This window comes from Narcine bancroftii, chromosome 4, assembly GCF_036971445.1.
Source record: "Narcine bancroftii isolate sNarBan1 chromosome 4, sNarBan1.hap1, whole genome shotgun sequence".
Lineage (NCBI taxonomy): Eukaryota > Metazoa > Chordata > Chondrichthyes > Torpediniformes > Narcinidae > Narcine > Narcine bancroftii.
Genome location: NC_091472.1, coordinates 192047164 through 192068429, shown reverse-complemented (window position 1 = coordinate 192068429; position 21266 = coordinate 192047164). Strand labels below are relative to the sequence as shown.

The 21266-nt window shown below is 34.4% G+C and overlaps 1 protein-coding gene across 4 annotated transcripts in view; it reads right to left on the bottom strand.

Moving 5' to 3' along the window:
- LOC138761387 (SEC14-like protein 2) overlaps nt 1–21266 on the bottom strand; it is a 106697-nt gene that overhangs the window by 55317 nt on the left and 30114 nt on the right. For all 4 annotated transcript variants that reach the window (XM_069933404.1, XM_069933403.1, XM_069933405.1 and 1 more), the window contains 3 exons: nt 9478–9553; nt 1239–1282; nt 786–848 (listed from right to left, as the gene is read on the bottom strand). In XM_069933404.1, the coding sequence (XP_069789505.1) occupies nt 786–848; nt 1239–1282; nt 9478–9553 (183 nt within the window). The remainder of the gene's footprint in view (nt 1–785; nt 849–1238; nt 1283–9477; nt 9554–21266) is intronic.

Below are 21266 nucleotides of genomic sequence, written 5' to 3'. Positions count from 1 at the left end.
ATCATTGAGACACTAAAAGCAAAACTCACATTCATTTACCTACATTCATTTAAGATGATAATTAAACACATTTAAATTGCCTCAATCATTATTCAATCCCTTAACTATTCCTCTTGTTGATAAAAAAAAAGGGAGTCTAACCTAAAACACCTTCAGTGTCAGATCTTCCAGTACAAATACTTGGAAAGTACAGAAAGTTCTGCTCAGCCAATGGATTCCATGTGAAGTCCAGTGTCAAGAGTTCAGTGAGAAAGACTTCCCAGGAAATTTGGACAGTATGTGTTTGTGCATTTGGCCCTCAAAAAAGGTTCAAATCTAGATACACAAATACAGTTGCCACAGCTATTCTAGATTCTAAAATGCAAGGTTTCAAGGATGGAAATAGTGAATTTAAGAACTACAATTTATATATAATACCAATTATTGTAGTTTGTGGAAATAGTTATAAAATCTTGAAAGGTGATGACACCATGTGAATCTCAGTTAAACCAAGCTATTACAAAATAGGTTCTCAGTTCTTTAAGCCTTAGATTTCCTGCATCATTAATTGTATTCAATTTCATTCCAAGTATTAACTTTTACATAAGGTACATATAGAATCAGGTATTTAAATCCCACCCCCCTCTGAAAAACTATAGTAGATAATTAGAGATAGATAATGTAAGTTTTATAGTCTTTTATTATAAAGTTCAAATTCAAAGTTCAAGGTTCAGAAATCTGTTTAATCAGTTTTGAGTCAGATCACAAAGTTCTATCTTCCAACATGCATAGTTCTACAGTCTTACCTCAGGGGGTTCCCAGGTGCTGGTGAGTGTGTCAACTTTCATCTGTTTTCTGAACTCCACATGCTTAAAATAAACATAAAGAAAAATTAACTGCCTATTTAATGCCACTTCATGTCAACCAGTTGAATATAATTATCAATTGCCATAAAATTAAATAGTTGAGGCCAAAAGCTTAATGAGCATATTGCAACATAAATATAATAAATCCTCCGGTAATGAAGCAATACAGTGACAATATCCAGATACAAGTATTGTGTAGCAAGTAAATTTCGCACCACACAAGAAAATAAATACTTATTCTTGATGTTCAACACTAAAACCAGCAGTATGCTGGGGATTCGTTGTTAATTCAAAGCATAGCTGGTTTACTCACATAATACCCCAGCTACCAGAGTATTTAATGAAAAAAAAGGGAGAAACATCAGCATTGGGTATTTTGATGGTTATTCCTACCTTGCGAACCATATGTTCTGCTTTCTGAAGATTGAAACCTCTAGCTGTAAATAGAAGAAGTTTGCATCACATTTTATTGGCAGATTAGAACATATTTCTTACCCAAAATGAAAATAAGATGAATGCTTCATGTAAACATAGAGTAGGAAAGAATCTTTAATTAACAATTATAAGTATTTAAAAGTAGTAGAGAAGAGTTTAAAATATTAAACTAGACACTAAGTAAATCTGTACCAAACCTTGAGAGCACTTCCTCTATTGCAAGTGTATCATTCCTTAGGAAGGGAGATCTGGTCTGTGCACAATATTCCTTGGGCAGATTTACCAAAGCCCTTGTTAATTTCAGCAATAAAGGTCAACACAATGTTTACCTTCTTGGCAGTTTTCTGCACTGCACATTACCTTACAGTGAATTGTGGTAAAAGGACAACTAGATTCCTCAGGACAGCAACACTTTTCAAATCCTTATCCTTTGAAAAAATACTCCATGTATATGGCTTTATATTTCATCACATTATTTACAAGTTCTTACAACTTCCCTTGGCCTTCATTTAGGCAGTCACATCTCTGCATCCTCCTCACAAGCCACAATGCCACCCAGCTTTGTATAATTATAAAAACTGAAAATAACTACTTAATGCCCTCATCCATATCATTGAACTAATTTCTGTTGCACCCTATTCATCACAGATTTCCAATCTACAAGTTACTTTATTCCTATTTTCTGTTCCCCGTTATCTGATTCTCCACACCAATCCATGTGTTCAAAAGTAACTTAATAAAATCTTAGTTGGCACTTTATCAAAGGCCTTTTGAAAAATTTATATATATAGATATGAAAAAAATATATATACATTTTTTATATTATAGTGGCAGCTCACCCATACAACAGGTGAACTGGCTCATGGAGTCGCAGGCGAGTCCACAGCAGATTTGACTGTGAGAGCTCTGCATGCGGGGCAAGCCCACAGCCTAGGAGCTGATGTCATAAAGGTCCTGGGAGTCAGAAGCATCATTGGGTTCCGAGGGATTTAAACATGTGAGAGAGTTCTATAAAAGTCATTTTTAATTCTGTGTGGTTCTTTCACTCACTGCATGTCTAGTTCGACCATCATATATATAAAATGCACACAGTATAACATTACATATACACTCAGACAATATATATCCACATTAAAAACTCAGAAAGGTTTAACTTTTTCACATAACCATACTGAATGTAAAAAGGTCCCTTTATCCTTCTTATGTCGATAACATAAATCAGAAGAAATCAAATTATATGTTTTTATATGTTTTGATGTATAAAATTATAATGTGCAAGTCTATAATCAAACATTAATCATCTTTGCCATGCTATATTTACAAATAGCATTCCCATGATCTTTATTAAATTCAACTCCTAAATCCTTTTCCCATTTTAATCTTGACTTTTGTAAATTTATTTTAGACATTTTCTGTTGTAATAATTTATATATTTCAGATATAAATCCTTTATTTCCACCTTCCTGAATTATCATTTCACATTTCGAATCCTTTGGAAGTTTCAAATTTTTCCCACAAGAATCGGAAAACAATGATTTAATTTGATAATAACAAAAAAGCGAATGGGTTGGTATTTGATGTCTTTCTTTTATTTTTTTCCAAATGAAAGATATCATTTTAATTCATAACAATTATTTACTATCTTAATACCTTTCTGATCCCAAATTTTAAGAAGATGATTATTAACCATAAAAGGAAAAAGCTTATTCTGATACAGAGGAGTATATTTAGATATTTTACCTTGAGTACCAATTTCTTTACTTATCTTATCCCATATTTCTAACAAATGAAATAATATTGAAATAATGAAATAATAAATTATATGGGCATAGCAATTTAGTATTCCATTTATAAACAAATTGATCCCTATTTTCATTAATTCTATTTAATTCTATATCTGCCCAAGAGTCAGAATCAAACATTCTATTAATGAATTTTAACTGAGCAGCTTTATAATAATTTTGAAAATTTGGAAGTTGTAAACCTCCTAATTCATATTTCCATGTTAATTTCTGAATGGGTACTCTTGTCATTTTACCCTTCCATAAAAACTTCCTAACTACTGTATTCAAATCTTTTTAAAAAAATTTAGTGATTTTACACAGAATAGATTGAAAAATATATTGAAGTCTTGGAAATATATTCATTTTAATACATTTCACTCTTCCTATTAAAGTTATTGGTAAGTCTTTCCATCTAACTAAATCATCTTTAATATTAGAAAGTAACGGTAAATAATTTAAAACATATTAATGATTTATATGTCTATCTATTTTAATACATAAATATTTAATTTGATCTGTCCATTTAAACCATGCTTCATCATTACAAGAAGAATAATCAGCTTCAGACAATGGCATAAGTTCACTTTTCTTCCAAATAACTTTATATCCTATTAATTTTCCATATTGTTTTAATCTTTCCTGTAAAACTTTTAATGACTCTTGTGGTTTTGTTAAATAAATCAATATATCATTAGCAAATAAACTAATCTTAAATTCATCCAATCCTGTTTTAATACCTTTTATATCACTTTGCTAAAGGTTCTATCACCAATGCAAATAATGCAAGTGACAAAGGACAACCTTGCCTAGTTGATCTTTCTAATTTAAAGGACTCAGATAAAAGTCCATTTGTCTCAACTCTAGTCTTTGGATGTTTATATATTGGCTTAATCCAACTTACATACATTGGTCCAAATCGAAACTTTCCCAACACATTAAATAAAAAACACCATTCAACCCTATCAAATGCTTTTTCAGCATCTAATGATGACTATTGGTGAGTTGAATTTCTCCTATGAAAATTTAATTATACTAATTAATTTAGTTATATTATCTGCAGAATAATGACCTTTAATAAAACCTGTTTGATCAATATGAATCAACATCGGTAAAAATTGAGCTAACTTATTAGCTAGAACCTTACTCAAAAGTTTATAATCAACATTCAATAATGAAATTGGTCTCTATGTCTCTGGATTCAAAGGACCTCTATCTTTCTTAAGAATAACTGTTATAATAGCTTACGTAAAAGAGTTTGGTAGATTGTGTTTCTCTAGCTTGCTCTAAAACTTCAATAAACAGACGAAATAATAACTTCTGAATTTTTTTGGTAAAATTCTGTAGTAAATCCATCCTCTACTGGAGATTTACCATTCAGCATTGATTTAAGAACTGCCATAATTTCCTTAAGATTTATTAGTTTCTCCAAATTCTTCCCTAATCTATTCATTCAAAATGGGTAATTGTAATTTACCTAAAAATTTATCTATTTTAACTTGATTCTGTTTCAACCTCTGAGGTATATAATTTCTTATAAAAAATTTTAAACTCCTCATTAATATACTGAGGTTTATATGAAATTCTCAAATTTTTTCTAACAGCATTTATTATTCTAGATGCTTGCTCAGATTTCAATTGCCATGCCAAGGCTTTATGTGCCCTTTCTCCTAATTCATAATATTTTTGTTTAGATCTTTTCAATAAATGTTCAAACCTACGTTTGTAATGCACTATATTTCAATTTCTTAGATATTAATTGTACTTTTTTCTCTTTATCAAATGGATTTCTTTGTAATTCTTTTTCCAAAACATTTATTTCTTTCTCTAATATATCTGCATCAATTAAATATTCCTTTTTAAGTTTAGACGTAAAACTAATAATATGGTCTCTTAAATATGCTATTAATGCATCCCATAATACAAATTTACTATCTACAGACTGTCTATTTATATTTATATTTAAAAACTGTTGTATGTGTTCAGTAATAAATTTACAAAATTCCTCATTTTTTAAATAATAAATCTCCAACGATATTTTGAGTTCATTTTTTTCTGTTTTTGTTTATATCAATAAAACAAGTGAATGATCTGACAAAATTCTAGACTTATATTCAACCAATACCACACTATCTAATAACGGAGCCGATTTAACAGAAAAAAAAATCAATTCTAGAATAAGTATTATATTGAGCCGAATAAAACAAATAATCCCTCTCTTTTGGGTTTAATCTCTTCTATATATCAAATTCACTTCTTTCATTAAAGATATCAATTTTTTTAGCCATCTTTGTACTAGGTACCATTTTACCAGATGTATCTATTAAAGGATCTAAACAACAATTAAAATCACCCCCAATCATAATTTGATCATAGGACAAATTAAGAAAAACATCTTGAATAAACATCTCATCATCATAAATATTCACAAGAGTCCAAGAAGCTGAATAGATTTTACAATTTACTACCAAAACTCTTCCTACTGATTTATATAGATTCTGAACTGAATGATAAAATTTTATTAACCAAAATTGCAACACCTCTAGCTTTAGAATTAAAAGAAGAAGCAAACACTTGACCCACCCAATCTCTTTTTAATTTTAATGTTCTCCATCATCATCAAAATATTGAGATTCATATTCTCCATAGAAGACCTTTAAAACTCAGGGAACCTGAAAAAAATTTAGAACCTTTCTGCCAGAGGACTGCTTTTGCCAAATTAAATTATTTATGTCTTTTAGTAATATTTTGACTAAGCTCCACATAAAAAAAACACTCTTCTATTCTGGACCATCAGCAGGCCATCATGTTGTCATGCATTTTGAACTGCCAATCTTAATATCAGTTCTCTGTCTTGACACCTCACCAAAACAGGGCAAGGTGGTTGACCGGGCAGCAGTTTCCTTCTAATCGCTCTGTGGGCCATATCCAATTTCAACCCATCTGGAAACATAGCTGACCCCAAAATCTCTGGAATCCATTTTTGAAAAAACTTTACTGGATCAGGGCCTTCAAAATATTCCGGAAGTCCCACTATCTTCACATTAATCCTCCAGCTCTGATTCTCCAAAGAATCAATTTTCTTCAATAAATAATTTTTCTCTATTCTCCATCCAGTGAAAGAATCATCAAAAGTATTCAACTTCTGTTGACATTGATCTATATCGCAAACACAATCCTCCAGCTTAGCTTCCATCTTCTTAACCTTCTCTTGTACTTTATCCACTACTTTAGCATATTTTGCTACATCAGCTTTAACAGTTGCTATTTCTTCCATAACATTAGAAAGCTTGTTATTCACAGATTTAACCACCCATAGAAATCTGTTTGAAACATTGCTTGAAATTGTTGTTCAAAATAATCTTTATGTTTAGCTGTAGGCGACCATGAGCTGCAAACACTTTTTTAGCTTCTTTTTCCTCACTAAATTCCAGTCCTTCTTCTGAGCTTTAAGCTTCAACCATTTCTGCAGCTCCTGCCCCCAGTTCTTCAGCCTCCACCAGAGTTACTCTTTTGCTTACCCCCCCTCCCCCCACGGGTTTTAGGTCAATCCTCCACTGACCCAGACTCACTAGGGTGAGGAGGAGTATTACTTGAATCCCCCGGATCCAGCTCTGATGTAGGCCTCACCTCTTCTGAGCTTACCGATTTTTTAAGTATCAGTTTCTTCATCATTTGAGCTCTAGTTTTCTTCATAATTATTCCTGCTTCTTCTTATAATACTTTCTTAAAACATTTATACTGTTAGAAGGGTATTTCAAAACAGGCTTTTCTTTTATCTGTCGGGAGAGATGTCCATCACGCCACGCCCCCGGCCCTCACCTCTCTCTGTAAAAAAAAATACCTGTCATCTCCCCTAAATGTTCCTCCATTCACCTTAAATAGATATCCTCTAATATTGAACATTGATTGCTGCCCTGGGAAAAAGATGCTAGCTGTCCCCACTATCTGAAACTCTCATAATCTTATACACCTCTGTTAAGTCTCCCCTCATCCTTCATCGCTCCAAGGAGAAAAGCCCTAGCTCACTCAACCATTCCTCATAAGCCATGTTCTTTAATCCAGACAGCATCCTAGTAAATCTCCTCTACACCATCTCTAAAGCATCTACATCTTTCCTATGATTAGGTGGTCCGAAATGAATACGATGTTCTAAATTTGGTCAAAGTTTGGCCTTTTGACTCTTGAACTCAAGTCCCTGATAATGAAAGCCAGCATACCATAAGCTTTCTTAATCACTGTGCAGCAACTTTAATGGATCTATGGATTTGAACCCCTGGATCCTCTACACTGCTAAGAATCCTGCCATCAACCTTTTACTCCGCTTTCAGGTTTGATCTTCCAAAATGTATTGTCACCCTTTTCCAGATTGAACTCCACCTCCACCTAACTTTGCACCATGTCTATATCCGATTGTAAGCTACGACAACCTTCTACACTATCCACAACACCTCTAAACTTTGTATCATCATCTGAAAAATTGCTAATCCACACCTCTACTTCCTCACCTGTCATTTATAAAAATCACAGAGACCATGGGTTCCAGAACAAATCCCCGTGGAACACCACTAATCACCAACCTCCAAGTATTATATGCTCCAACTAATGCCACACTACCGGGCAGCACAGTTGGTATAGCGATTAGTGCAATGCCTTTACAGTGCCAGGGATCAGGACCAAGGTTCAAATCCCATGCTATAAGGAGTCCTCCCTGTGTCTGAATGAGTCTTCCCCGGAGGTTCCGGTTTCCTCCCACTGTTCAAAATGCACTGGGGATGAAGGAAAGTTGGGTGCAAATTGGGTGGCACGGACTTGTGGGCCAAAATGGCCTGTTACCTTGCTGTATGTCTAAATTTTTTTAAAAACTCTGACTTCTGGGGGCATGCCAATTTTGAAGCAATACAGCCGTTTCTATACATCCCATACCTCATGGCTTTCTTAATGAGCCTACTATGAGGAATCTTGCAAAACTCTATTTTAAAATCCACATTCACTACATCCACTACTCTACCTTCATCAGTCTTCTTCCGTCACAACCTCAAAAAATTAGCCTCAAAAAGCATGACCTGCCCCTCACAAAGCCATGCTGAATATCCCTAATAAGACAACGCTTCTCCAAATCCTCTCCAATAGTTTGCCCACCACTGAAGCAAGACCCTTTTGTCTACCGTTCACAGGTTTCTCCCTATTATCTTCCTTGAATAACAGAACAATATTTGCTATCCTCTAATCCTCTAGGACTACTCCTGTGGTCAAGGAGGATACATAGATCATTGTCATTGCCCAGCAATCTGTCCACTCACTTCCATTGGTAATCTGGGTATATCCCTTCTGTTCCTGGGGACTTATTGATCATAATGTTTTTTCAGAGCTCCAATATTACAACATGCTCCAACACATTCCTCACTGACCTCACATTCATGAAGGTCCCTCTCCCTAGTGACATTAAAGCAAAGTTTTAGTTAAGGGCTTTCCCTACCTCCTTTCCATCACTCTTGTCAATTCCCTTCAAGTATGCGTAGAATACCTTAGTCCTACTTGCTATGGCCTGCTCATGTCCCCTTCTATATCTCCTAGATCCCTTCTTAAGTCCTTTCCTGGCTACCTTATAGTTCCCAAGAGCCCTGCCTGAATTTTACTTCTTAAACCTTAGATATGCTTCTTTCTTTTTCTTGTTCTTGGGTAAAAATGTAGCAGGAATTTAGGTCACAGTTAGGAAAATCACACTTATTTAATTAATTATTATAACCTCAGCCGCTGATATCCAGATTCTAGATATGACTGCACAACCACAGTAAACTGACAGAAATGTAAAACAAGCAGATCCAAACCATTGTTCTGAAAATTGCCCAGTCCAAGTAAACCCACACAAATGGTTTAGTGGCTCCCTACTACAAAGATTTAAATAATTTCAAAAGAATGTTCTGCACAGTCCACGATAATAACAAAACCTCACAATAAAATGGACTGACTGTCAATTAAACCAAGCTTGTGATTGACCAAAGTTGCCAAACAAATATTTATAGGTTTGCTTAAAATTGACTAACATAATGGGATAAACTATATGATGACTCATTTAGTTTTTCAGAGATTACATAACAAAGTGATTGAAATGTCTAGAACCTAAGAGAGCAAACCCAGCCTAGTAACTGCTCTGCCAGCACTTGTAGTCATTTTTCCCCAAATGTGTGACTACAGATCCACATTAATTCTGAACTTTACTAAATACTACAATACATGAGCAATGGCATGAGAACAGTCTCACTGTTTCGCCTGAGACTTTTTGGAATGATATTTTCTTAAATTCCTGAGTACTGTACACTTTGGTGAAAACTAAATCTATGAGTAAATTACAGAAAACAAGGTGGAGAGAAACAAAACAATTGATGATTTCTATGAAATTATGAAATATGCACCTCTAAGCCATCGCAGTAGGAAGTGGTCATCCTGAACAGGAAGACTAGGCAAGATATCTTCAACATTCTCTCGGAACTGTGAACAAGCAGAAAAAAAATAAAATTGCACTAAAACCTATAAGAATTGAAAACCTCAAGCATATAGACATCATATTGTTATAGTGCTATCTGGCATATGTGAAAATTAAAAGAGCAGTGTGAACATTAGTGTTGTCTTATTCTATCAAACCGCAAGCATCTAAGGATTCCTGAAACTTTCATAAAATGCTTGATATGCATGGCATAAAGAGCTCTGTGTAATTGTACACCCACTTCTTTTTGACAAGCACCACATTAAAGATGATATCCAAAAACAGCATATATATTAATAATTATAAAACAGTATAAATCATTAATGTTTATTTCTGCTTATTTGAAGTAATTGTTAAGTCAAATGTTTCTGGACTCTAACATTAATTAATTAATTAAAGCTTTGACCAGTTAATTTCATTACTGAAAACTGTTAAAGTAATAGGTCAGGAGGGGAGGAGAAAAAAAAAGCTGTTAATGTTACAAGCCCTTGAGCATCTTTCAGTCTGAGCAGGGTTGATAAAATTGTTGGATGTCAATGCAATTGCTTAGTTACCAATATAAATAAAGGTATGATGAAACAAAAACTGTCAACCTCCTAAATTAGAACAGTAAACCTTCCCAAGGAATTTAAATAATTCTGAATACTTCTTGGGGATCAAAAATTCTTCGAACAGAAATTGTAGATATACTTTGGCTATATGACTGAAAAAGACTCCAATAATAATTGACTGCTTATAGAAAGGAAGTACTACACAGATGAAGTATGATGTCTTTGAAAAGGTGCAGGATGGGTCTCTACACAGAATATATTCACGCAATACAGGCTTTGGGAGTTTCCAAAACTGTCAGAAATATTTTATTCCTCATGCCATCATCTCTCACCTAGCATAAATCAGGATAAACAAATCATTTTTTACTTTAGTCAATCCTGTGTACTGGTTTATGTTGGACTCCCAAGATTTTTGATAATATGGAAAATATGAATGCACAAATTTCACATTTTGTTCTTCACAGCCACATTATTTTTGCCACACAATTAAACAGAATCTACTGTCCAGAATTCATAGTAGCGGGGATACTGGTGGCATATTATAAATTCAACTGCTTTACTCCCTGGACCGATAATTGGTGCAATAGATTACAGTTAAGTCCAGAGGACGTAGTGTTGGTCTGAAGATGTATGCCACTACAGCAAAAATTACGAGGGGCCTTTACATGGTAGATAATAGGGAACTCTTTGTCATAGCAGAGGTATAAAAAAACCCAGAGAATAGAGGTTTATGGTCAGGAAGAATGCGATTTAGAGGGGATCTAAAAAAATATTTTTTTCTCCCACAGAGTAGATAGAACCTGAAATGTATTGCTTGATTGATGAAAGTGGGTTCTCTCACAACAATTAAGCAGTATCTAGACAAGCGCTTGAATTGCTAAGTGATATAAGGCTATGAACCAAGTGCTGCCAAATAGGATTAGTACAGAAGAATAATTGATGATTGGCATGGACAGGAAGAGGCTGTGTTTGTGCTATTGACTCTGACAATATTGACCCATTCACTTATATTTCTGTTAAGTAGTCATCTCATACAATTCCATCTTTGCACTTCTTTGCATTTCACTTTTCCTTACATTGACAAATTGAGTTTCCTCAAGTAGCTGGAGTCCCCTGATCCAAACCCAATGCATTAAGTGCTTAATTTGCTAGGCTTCCCTATAATGCAACTAAAGTTGTCCAGCTTATTATCCTTCAGGTGAAGCTATTGGTGCACTTTGAACAATACTTGTATGAGGGAAACATACCTATAAAGTTACATGCTGTCATTCTGCAACTGGACAGGTTTGATGCAACTTCCACATGTGATGCAGTTGATAAAATCTTGCTTCAGAATTGAAGTCAGTGCAGTTCTGTCAGAGGTGCAATCCTTTACAGGTGGCCGAATTGAAGCTCACTCTACTTTTTCAAGTAGTCATAAAAATCCAGGGCATTATTTTGAAGAACATGGGCTATCCCTAATTTCCTGTCTAAATTTTTATCCCTCAATTAATATTGTGAGCTCGCTGTGCACAAATCAGCTATTCTTTGGCTTGGCTTCGCGGACGAAGATTTATGGAGGGGGTAAAAAGTCCACGTCAGCTGCAGGCTCATTTGTGGCTGACAAGTCCGATGCGGGACAGGCAGACACGGTTGCAGCGGTTGCAGGGGAAAATTGGTTGGTTGGGGTTGGGTGTTGGGTTTTTCCTCCTTTGCCTTTTGCCAGTGAGGTGGGCTCTGCGGTCTTCTTCAAAGGAGGTTGCTGCCCGCCAAACTGTGAGGCGCCAAGATGCACGGTTTGAGGCGTTATCAGCCCACTGGCAGTGGTCAATGTGGCAGGCACCAAGAGATTTCTTTAGGCAGTCCTTGTACCTTTTCTTTGGTGCACCTCTGTCACGGTGGCCAGTGGAGAGCTCGCCATATAACACGATCTTGGGAAGGCGATGGTCCTCCATTCTGGAGATGTGACCCATCCAGCGCAGCTGGATCTTCAGCAGCGTGGACTCGATGCTGTCGACCTCTGCCATCTCGAGCACCTCGACGCTAGGGATGAAAGCGCTCCAATGGATGTTGAGGATGGAGCGGAGACAACGCTGATGGAAGCGTTCTAGGAGCCGTAGGTGGTGCCGGTAGAGGACCCATGATTCGGAGCCGAACAGGAGTGTGGGTATGACAACGGCTCTGTATACGCTTATCTTTGTGAGGTTTTTCAGTTGGTTGTTTTTCCAGACTCTTTTGTGTAGTCTTCCAAAGGCACTATTTGCCTTGGCGAGTCTGTTGTCTATCTCATTGTCGATCCTTGCATTATAATAATAATAATATAATATAAATATAAATATAATAATGACTTCATAATTTCATTTTTATTTTCTCTTTCTTTCAGAATATCCTATAAATACGGCATTCATTTCAATGAAAACCTTTACATTTGGAATACCACCATGATTCTGCCCAATAGTATGATACTATACAGATTTGTACATGGAGTAAGGCCATCATTTAAGTAAAAAGTCAAATAAGCTATTTTAAACTTGCCAAAAACAAATGGTCTCAATCATTATGTAATCACTCCATTTAAACTCACACAAGTTTACTAAACTATTCAGTTACAATTTTGTTTTAATAGGAGTCCAAAAATATTTCCATGATATCTATAAGATTGAAAAAGTGCAGAGATTTACTAGGATGTGGCCGGGGCTTGAGGAATTGAGTTTCAGGGAAAAGCAAAAAAGGTTAGGACTTTATTCCCTGGAGTTTAGAAGAATGAGGGAGATTTAGTAGAGGTATACATAATTAGGAGAGGTACAGATAGAGTAAATGCAAGTAGGCTTTTTTTCCACTGAAATTAGGTGAGATATAAACCAGAGACATGAGTTAAAGATGAAAGGGGGGAAAAAATAAGGGAAACATGATGGGGAATTTCTTCACACAGAAAATAGTGGGATTATGGAATAAACTGCCAGCTGAAGTGGTGAACATTTAAGAAAAATTTGAACATGTACATGGATGGGGAGGGTATGGAGGGTTATGGTCAGTGAAACTTGGCAGAATAATAGTTCGGCACAGAAGGGCTTGCTGCTAGGCTATAATGTTCTATAGTTGTATGGAAGGATTTTTCATGGTATAGCCATTACACTGGATGTTGACCTATTCATCTGTGACAGTGGTCTTCAAAGAACTGTAAAATTCACAAATTAGATACAATCCACTTCAATTAATGTTAAATACTGTCATCAATTGAAAGCACTCATTAACTGGTGACTCCCAAATTATGCAAAGTGCCACATGCTTTCTTGAAACTGGCCATGGAATTTGAGGCACTATTGTTTAATGAGGACAGAGTGTAGAGGATCAATGTTTTCTGAATATATAGGGCAAGGTCTATCCTTTTGTACGTTTCAGGAAAGGAGCTAATGATGACTCCGAACCAGGTCCTCAAATGTCCACGCACTCAAACATTGTGTGTGAAGTGTAAATCAATGACTGGGGTTTACAATTCAACCTGCAGATTAACTCCACATTAGTAGGAAGTTTGTTGGAGTGTGATGAACAGAAGCCCAGTTGCAACTCAAAGAGGAACTTCTTGGCTACCAGGATATAATTGAGGAAGATTCCAGAAATAACTTTTCATGTGACAGACGCCGGGAAACATCTAATTGCAGAATCAAACTTGTATCCTTTCTTTAAGAAGGCAGATAACAGGGGCTTGCCACGTGATGATGTGGGGCTAGACTTCAAATCTCTACTGTTTCCAAAATAGTTTTAAAAAGAGTTAAGAAGCCTGAACTGACTGCAAGAAGATAGAAATGAAAGCTATCGAAGGCCTTCAGAACAATAAACAAAGATAAACCAACTATTACTTTTCAAGAACTTGAACAAGAAAAAGAAGCTGATAAAGAGAGGCCTACCTTGAAGAAGGATCCTAGAGCTCTCCAGAAGGCAAGTAACCGTGGTGATAGACCTGGAGCTGTCCAAGGTCTCCCCCGACAATGGCCGACTGCCATAAGTGAAGAAGTGACACTGCGCATGCGTGAGGAATCGCGCATGCACAGAGCACAAAAATAAAAGGGGGCAATTTTTTTTTTTAAGTTCAAAAAGCCTCCAGCTCCAGCGATCAAGAAGAGGAGCAGGAAGAAGAAGAAATGTATGTTGAATAGAGAGTTATGGTCTCAAAAATAGGAGAATATAAAGGAGTCTTATATATCTACAACTAAAATGAAAAAGTATATGGATTCTTTCCAGCAAACTTTGCTACAATTAACAATGGAAGTTAAAAAATGTAATGAGGGTATGATTAAAAATAAGGTTCTACGAAGAAGGTGGAGAGAATGCTGTCACAAATGGAACAAAAATTTGAAGAGATGGAGCAAAAATTAAAGGTAATGAATTTAAAATTCAGCATGTTAAAGAGCAAATGAAGAAGGTTCAAGCTAAGGCGGCTGCAACTAAAGAACAATTAACTCAAAAAATTGATATGTTAGAAAATTTTAGTAGAAGAAGAAATAATATAAAAATTTTTGGACTTAAGGAAGGCGACGAAGGGCAAGATATGAAGAGATTTTTTTTACAACGTTGAATTCTGCAAACTTTGGGGTAACTGAATTTCAAGGAGATATTGAGATTGAAAGAGCTCATCGAGCATTACGACCTAAGCCACAGCCAGATCAGAAGCCACGTTCAATTCTGGTCAAGTTGCTTCATTATGAAGAAGATCTTTGAGCTGGCTGTGAATCACGCATGAGACAATCACCATTGATTTATAATGATAATAATATTTTCTTTGACCCTGATGTAAGTTTTGATTTGTTGAAAAAAAGAAAAGAATTTAATACTGTTAAAAATGGAAAAAAGGTTACACTTTTGTTTTAAGGTACCCAGTAGTGTTAAAAGGTTTTGTTCCTGAGGATAAAAATAGATTTTTTACAGAACCCAATGAAGCAAAAGTGTTTGCAGACTCATTGGCTGAAATGAAACAAGAACTGGGAGATATTTGAAGAGAGAGAGGAAGTGGAAAGATTGCAGTTGGGGATGTATAATGAAATGATATAAATTTTAGGGGGAGAGAGAATATTAGAAAGGACAGTTTTTACTCGATAGATCTGTGTAAAAAATTAATTGATCTCTGTAAGTTTGAGTAGATTTGAGGTATAAGAGATAGTATAATTTTGGGGGAGTTAGGTAAAAGTATGAGCCTGGCCTCCACGGAATCTAGCAGGCAGGTGTGGTTTTCGATCACAACTCCTATAGATCATGGGTATAAAGATGCACTGTTAATTACGTACAACTTTTGGGGGGGGGGGGTGGGTAGGGTTTCTGTCCTTTTCTTTGTTTCCTTTCTTTTTTCTTTTTAATACACCTAAATTTAATAATTTTATTATGAAATATGTAGCTAGTATTTTGGATGTAGGAGGAGTGGAAATGGAAAGTTGGACGGTTATTGGATTTTATGAGAGTTTAGATGGCTGATAAATTGAATTATATTAGTATTAATATTAATGGGATTCAGAATCAAATAAAGAGGAAAAAATTATTAGATTATATGAAAAAAATTCCTTTTTTACAGGAAACATATTTGACAGAAAAAGAACATCAAAAATTAAAAAGAGATTGGGTAGAAACAGTAATAGCATCATCAATTAATTCTAAGGCTAGAGGTACAGCAATATTAATTAATAAAAATGTATCAGTTAAATATTGGATATTAATATAGATGTAGCGGGGAGATACGTTATGATGAATTGTCAAATTTATTCAGAACAATGGACCTTAATGAATGGCAAATTTATGCAAAATGCCTTCATGAACAAATGCCAAGGGAAAAGGTATATTGGGAGGGAATTTTAATTTTGCTTTAGACCCTAAATTAGATAGATCGGGAGATAGAATGATGAAAAATAAGGTAGAAAAAATGGTAACAGATTTGATGAAACATATGGATTTAGTGGATGTATGGAGAAAAATCTACCCAAATGAAAGAGATTATTCTTTTTATTCTTTTCAATTTAAAACATATTCGTGGATAGATATGTTTTTAATTTCTGCACAACTTCAATATTGAGTACAAAGATTGGAATATCAAATGCGGGTTTTATCAGATCATTCATCTTTAATTTTGTCTATTGCATTGGAAGAAGAACAAAAGGTAGGTTATAAATGAAGGTTAAATACTATATTGTTGAAGAAAAGGGAATTTTGTGATTTCATGAGGCAACAGAAAATTTTTTCTAGATACTAATAATGATTTAGTTGTGAGTAATTATGGGATTGAATTAAGGCATATTTGAAAAGTCAAATAATGTTATACTTCAAAAATAAAGAAAGAATATATGAAAGAAGTAACAATTAGATAAAGAAATAATGAAATTAGAGAAGGAAATTCAAGTACATAAAGATGAGGAGAAGAGAAAATTGTTAGAGATGAAAAAATTAAGACATAATGCTGTGAAAACTTATAGAGTGGAGAGAGATATGATGAGAACACGACAAAAATATTACGAGTTGGGTGAAAGGGCCCATAATGTTTTAGCATGACAATTAAAAACAGAACAGATGTCTCGAACAATAATTGCTACAAAGAAATTATCAGGACAGATAACTTATAAAATGCAGGAAATAAATGATAATTTTAAAGACTTTTATGCTGAACTTTATCATTCAGAGTCTAAAAGAGATAAGAGATTATTTGAGACAAATTAAATTACCGGTGTAAAAAAAGGACGAAAAGACCATCCGACAATTTTTCAGAAAAATAAGTTTATGAGATTCTAATGTCTCTACAGAATAATAAGGTGCCAGGTGAAGACGGTTTCACATCAGAATTTTATGAAGAGTTTAAGGAGCTATTAATACCTGTATTGATGGAGGAATTAGGTCAAATGAAAGAGGTTTATGATCTACCTGAATATTTTAAAATGGTATTAATAACTGTAATTCCAAAAAAAGGGATTGTTGGCAGCCTTCATCATATGGACCTATATCATTATTGAATACAGACTATAAAATTGTATCAAAATTGTTATCTAATTTGAATTTTTGCCAAAATTAATAAATCTACATCAAACTGGTTTTATTAAAAATAGAAAAACAGCAGATAATATAGTTAAATTTTTGTTTGGTTAATATAGCACAAAATAGGAAGATTCCCACGATAGTGGTAGCATTAGATGCAGATAAAGCATTTTATTAATTGGAATAGGATTTTTTATTTGAGACACTTAATGGTTTTGAGATTCCAAATACTTTTATAAACTGGATAAAGGCAGTGTATGATCAACCAAAAGCAAAATTGATTACGAATAAACAAATCTCACAACCCTTTTTGGTTGAAAGGACTTCAAGACAAGGTTGTCTATTATTACCCTTTTTACTTGCAGGAGTAATTAGAACTGATAATGAAATTTAAGGATTTGAAGTAGGTAATAAAGAGCATAAAATTAGTTTATTTTCTGATGATGTTCTAGTAAATTTAATGAAGAAGATCCACTTAGAAAGGAAAAAAACTAATTACCAAATACCAAAATTGTTATTGATACAAAACCAACTAATCCCTTTTATAACAGATAACCTTTCCTTTAGAGAATGGGAGAGAAAAGGAATCAAAAGAATAGAAAATTGTTTTTTTGGAAATAATTTATTAACATTTGAACAGTTGAAGGACAAATATGGAATAACTCATGGTACAATGTTCGCATGTCATTAAGTGAAAGCTTATTTAAAGGATAAATTGGGAAACAGACTGAGATTACCAGAAGGAAGCAGCTTTGAATATGTGATTACAGACATGATGATAATTAAAAGATTATAACGAACATGTACATTAAGCTGCAAGATAAGGAAAATGATGAAATAAGCTATAAACCTAAACAAAAGTGGGAAAAGGATTTAAAAATAAAGATAAAAAATGAAGCATGGGAAAAGTTATGTTCTGGAACTATGAAGAATATAATAAACACAAGGTTACGCATGATACAGTATAATTGGTTACACAGGTTATATATTATGCCTCAAAAGTTAAAAGAATGGGATCCAACATTATCAGATAGATGTTTAAGCTGTAAGAAGGAAATGGGAACAACAGTACATACAATTTGGGCATGTAAGAAAGTGAAAATATTTTGGTAAGATCTAAATCAGATATTAAATAAAATCACAAAAAATAACATACCAAAAAATCCAGAGATCTTCCTTCTAAGTAATATAAAAAGTAAGGAATTAGGCCTCAAATTGGATAAAGCGCAAAAAAGATTTATTATGGTAGCCTTAGCAGTAGCAAAAAAATGTATAATGTCAACTTGGAAAATGGAAGAGAGCTTGAGAATACATGAATGGTACATAGAAATGAATAAATGTATTCCATTGGAAAAAAAAACCATATAATTTAAAAAATAAAGTCACATTATTTGAACAAATTTGGGAATCATACATGGAACATATCAGAGAGGGCTTGCCTCGGACCTCCACCCCCTAAAACGATAAGACGACAAAACGACTTGATCCAGTGTGTAAAAGTTGATGACACATTTTTCCTGTTTATTTTTCATTGTGTGAAGTCGTTGTTTAATGGTTTTATTGTATTATATATGTTGAATATTTATTGGTTTTGGTGGGGGTGGGAAGGGTGGGAGGGAGGGTAGGGGGAAAAAAAGGGAGAAAATGCCACTGTGTATATTTAATGAGAAATGTTTGTATATATTTTGGTTCACAGTGTGAAAAAAAATATTTAAAAAAAGAAATTTATTACTAATATGTATATAAAATTACAAGACACTGTAAAGAAAAAAGATGTATATAAATCAAAAATCCATTGGGAGAAAGATTTAAATATACAAATTCATGAGGAGATTTGGTCAAAATTATGATACAAAAGTGTTACGAATACAGTAAATGTTGGATATCAAATGGTTCAATATAATTTTATCAATTATATTATACTCCACATAAGTTAAATGGACTTGACCCTAATTATTCAATTAAGTGTTTTTGATGTGCAAAAAAAATACGGACTTTTTTTGCATTCAGTGTAGTCTTGTGAAAAAGTGGAAAGGTTTTGGAATGAACTGAGTTCATTATTAGGGCAAATTATGAAGATAAAGGTACCAAAGGATCCAACAACATTTTTACTTGGAGATATTTATGAAAAGGATATAAAATTGAAATTGGACAAATACCAAGAATTTTTTTAAAGTATTGCAATAGCAACTGCAAAGAGATGTATAGCGATATCATGGAAAAATGATACAGGAGTGTTATTAAGTAGATGGTATAATGAGATATGAAATTGTAGACCTTTGGAAAAAATTACGTATAGTTTAAGGAATCGAGTTGAAAATTTTTATAGTATTTGAAGACCATTTATGGATAATTTTCTGTCCCCACCTCTTTTATCTTATTTACTCCTCCTAATTAGTAATTTTTAATAACAATTAATGATTGTCTATGATAATATTATTGTATATAAAATGGTAGGTGTTCCTTTTCTTTCCATTCCTTACTTTTGGGTGGGAGGGGAGGATGGGGAGAAAAATATAAAATTTTTTTGTATCATTGGCTACGGATATTTGATTAATGTTTTATTCATATTTTTTCTTCTAATGAAGCAAACAATTAAATATTTTTTTTTAAAAAGGCAGATAACATCTTGTATGGCCTCGGCGAGACCGGCTGAGTTACTTCAGCATTTCTGTTTTAACTACAATCACAGTGTCTGCAGACTTTTGTGTTTCACTTCCTATCATCTTAAAGAACCCCTCACCCTGGTCACAACATCTTCTCACTTCTATCTTCAGGCAAAGAGTATAGAAGCCTGAAGACCAGCAACTCCAGATTCGAGAACAGCTTCTTTCCCACAGGCTCGTGAACCTCCCTTTGTTACACCAATCATGGACTGCTCTGACACCACAAGAGTGCACCACCTATATTTTGACAGCCACTTTTTTTTTCTTACACTAGGATATCTATGAATACACATCAATATATTTTGTATTCATGGTCTCTTTTTACTGTTGGACTTTTTATAAAGTACCTGTTCAGCTGCAGCAAGTAAGAATTTTAATACTTCTGCATAGGTGCCAATAATATACATTGCATCGTGCAATGTATAAGACAACAAACTTATCATTATCATAAGATAACTATATTATTGTTCTCTAAGATCGCCAGCAAATGAAGATTACACAATGAATTCATTCCTGATGCACTTATCCAATATGTTTTATTACTTCAGCAAAGGTAACAATAATGTTACACAAGTTTTCCAGAAAATTATTTTTGGCTTGTTTGCCACTTTCTCCAAGATTTCCTAGTTTTATTGAAATGTGAAATGTTTCCTTCTCCACATACACTGATCAAAACACTGGTTATCAAGTTTACAGATGACACAACAGTAGATGGTCTCATCAGCAACAATGATGAGACGCACTACAGAGGAGGTTAAAAATCTCATGATATGGTGCAAGAGAAATATGGATGAAAATTTTTTGAATTACATTTTTCTTAATTTGTGATATGCACATGATATGACATGCTATTTGTTATAATAGTAGACTTTATATGTAGGATTATTAGGTTAAACAATAAAAATATTTTAAAAAGAAAGATATGGTGTGGGAGTAACAACTTGGATCTCAACATGGACTAGATGAAAGAGATGATTGTAGGCTTCAGTTGAACCAGAAATGAGCACCTTCCACTACACATCAACAACTCTGCAGTGGAGAGTGGAGAGCACCAAGGTCCTTGGAGTTCACTTGACTAGTGACCTATTGTGGTCGCTCAACATCTCCTCACTTGTCAGAAAGACACAACAGCAACTGCACTTGCTGAGAACCCTGAAGCCGGAAAGGCTACCAGCCACCATTATGTCAACCTTCTACACGAGCTCCATCGAGAATGTCCTGGCTGGCTGCAGCCAGTATGGTACGGTTGGTGCAGAAAAATGAATCAGAGATCAATCCACAGGACCGTACATCAACATGATCTACCAATAATTGTCTGAAGAGGGTGCTCAAAGCGTTTGTGGACCCCTTCCACCCTGCACACATCTTCCAGCTGCTCCCGACAGGAAAGAGATACAGGAGTATCAGAACAAGCACCACCAGGCTGAGGAACAGCTTCTTCCCACAGGCATAGAGAATGCTGAATGGAACATTAAACAAGCACCTACCTGTGTGAAGTTTGATGATTATTATTC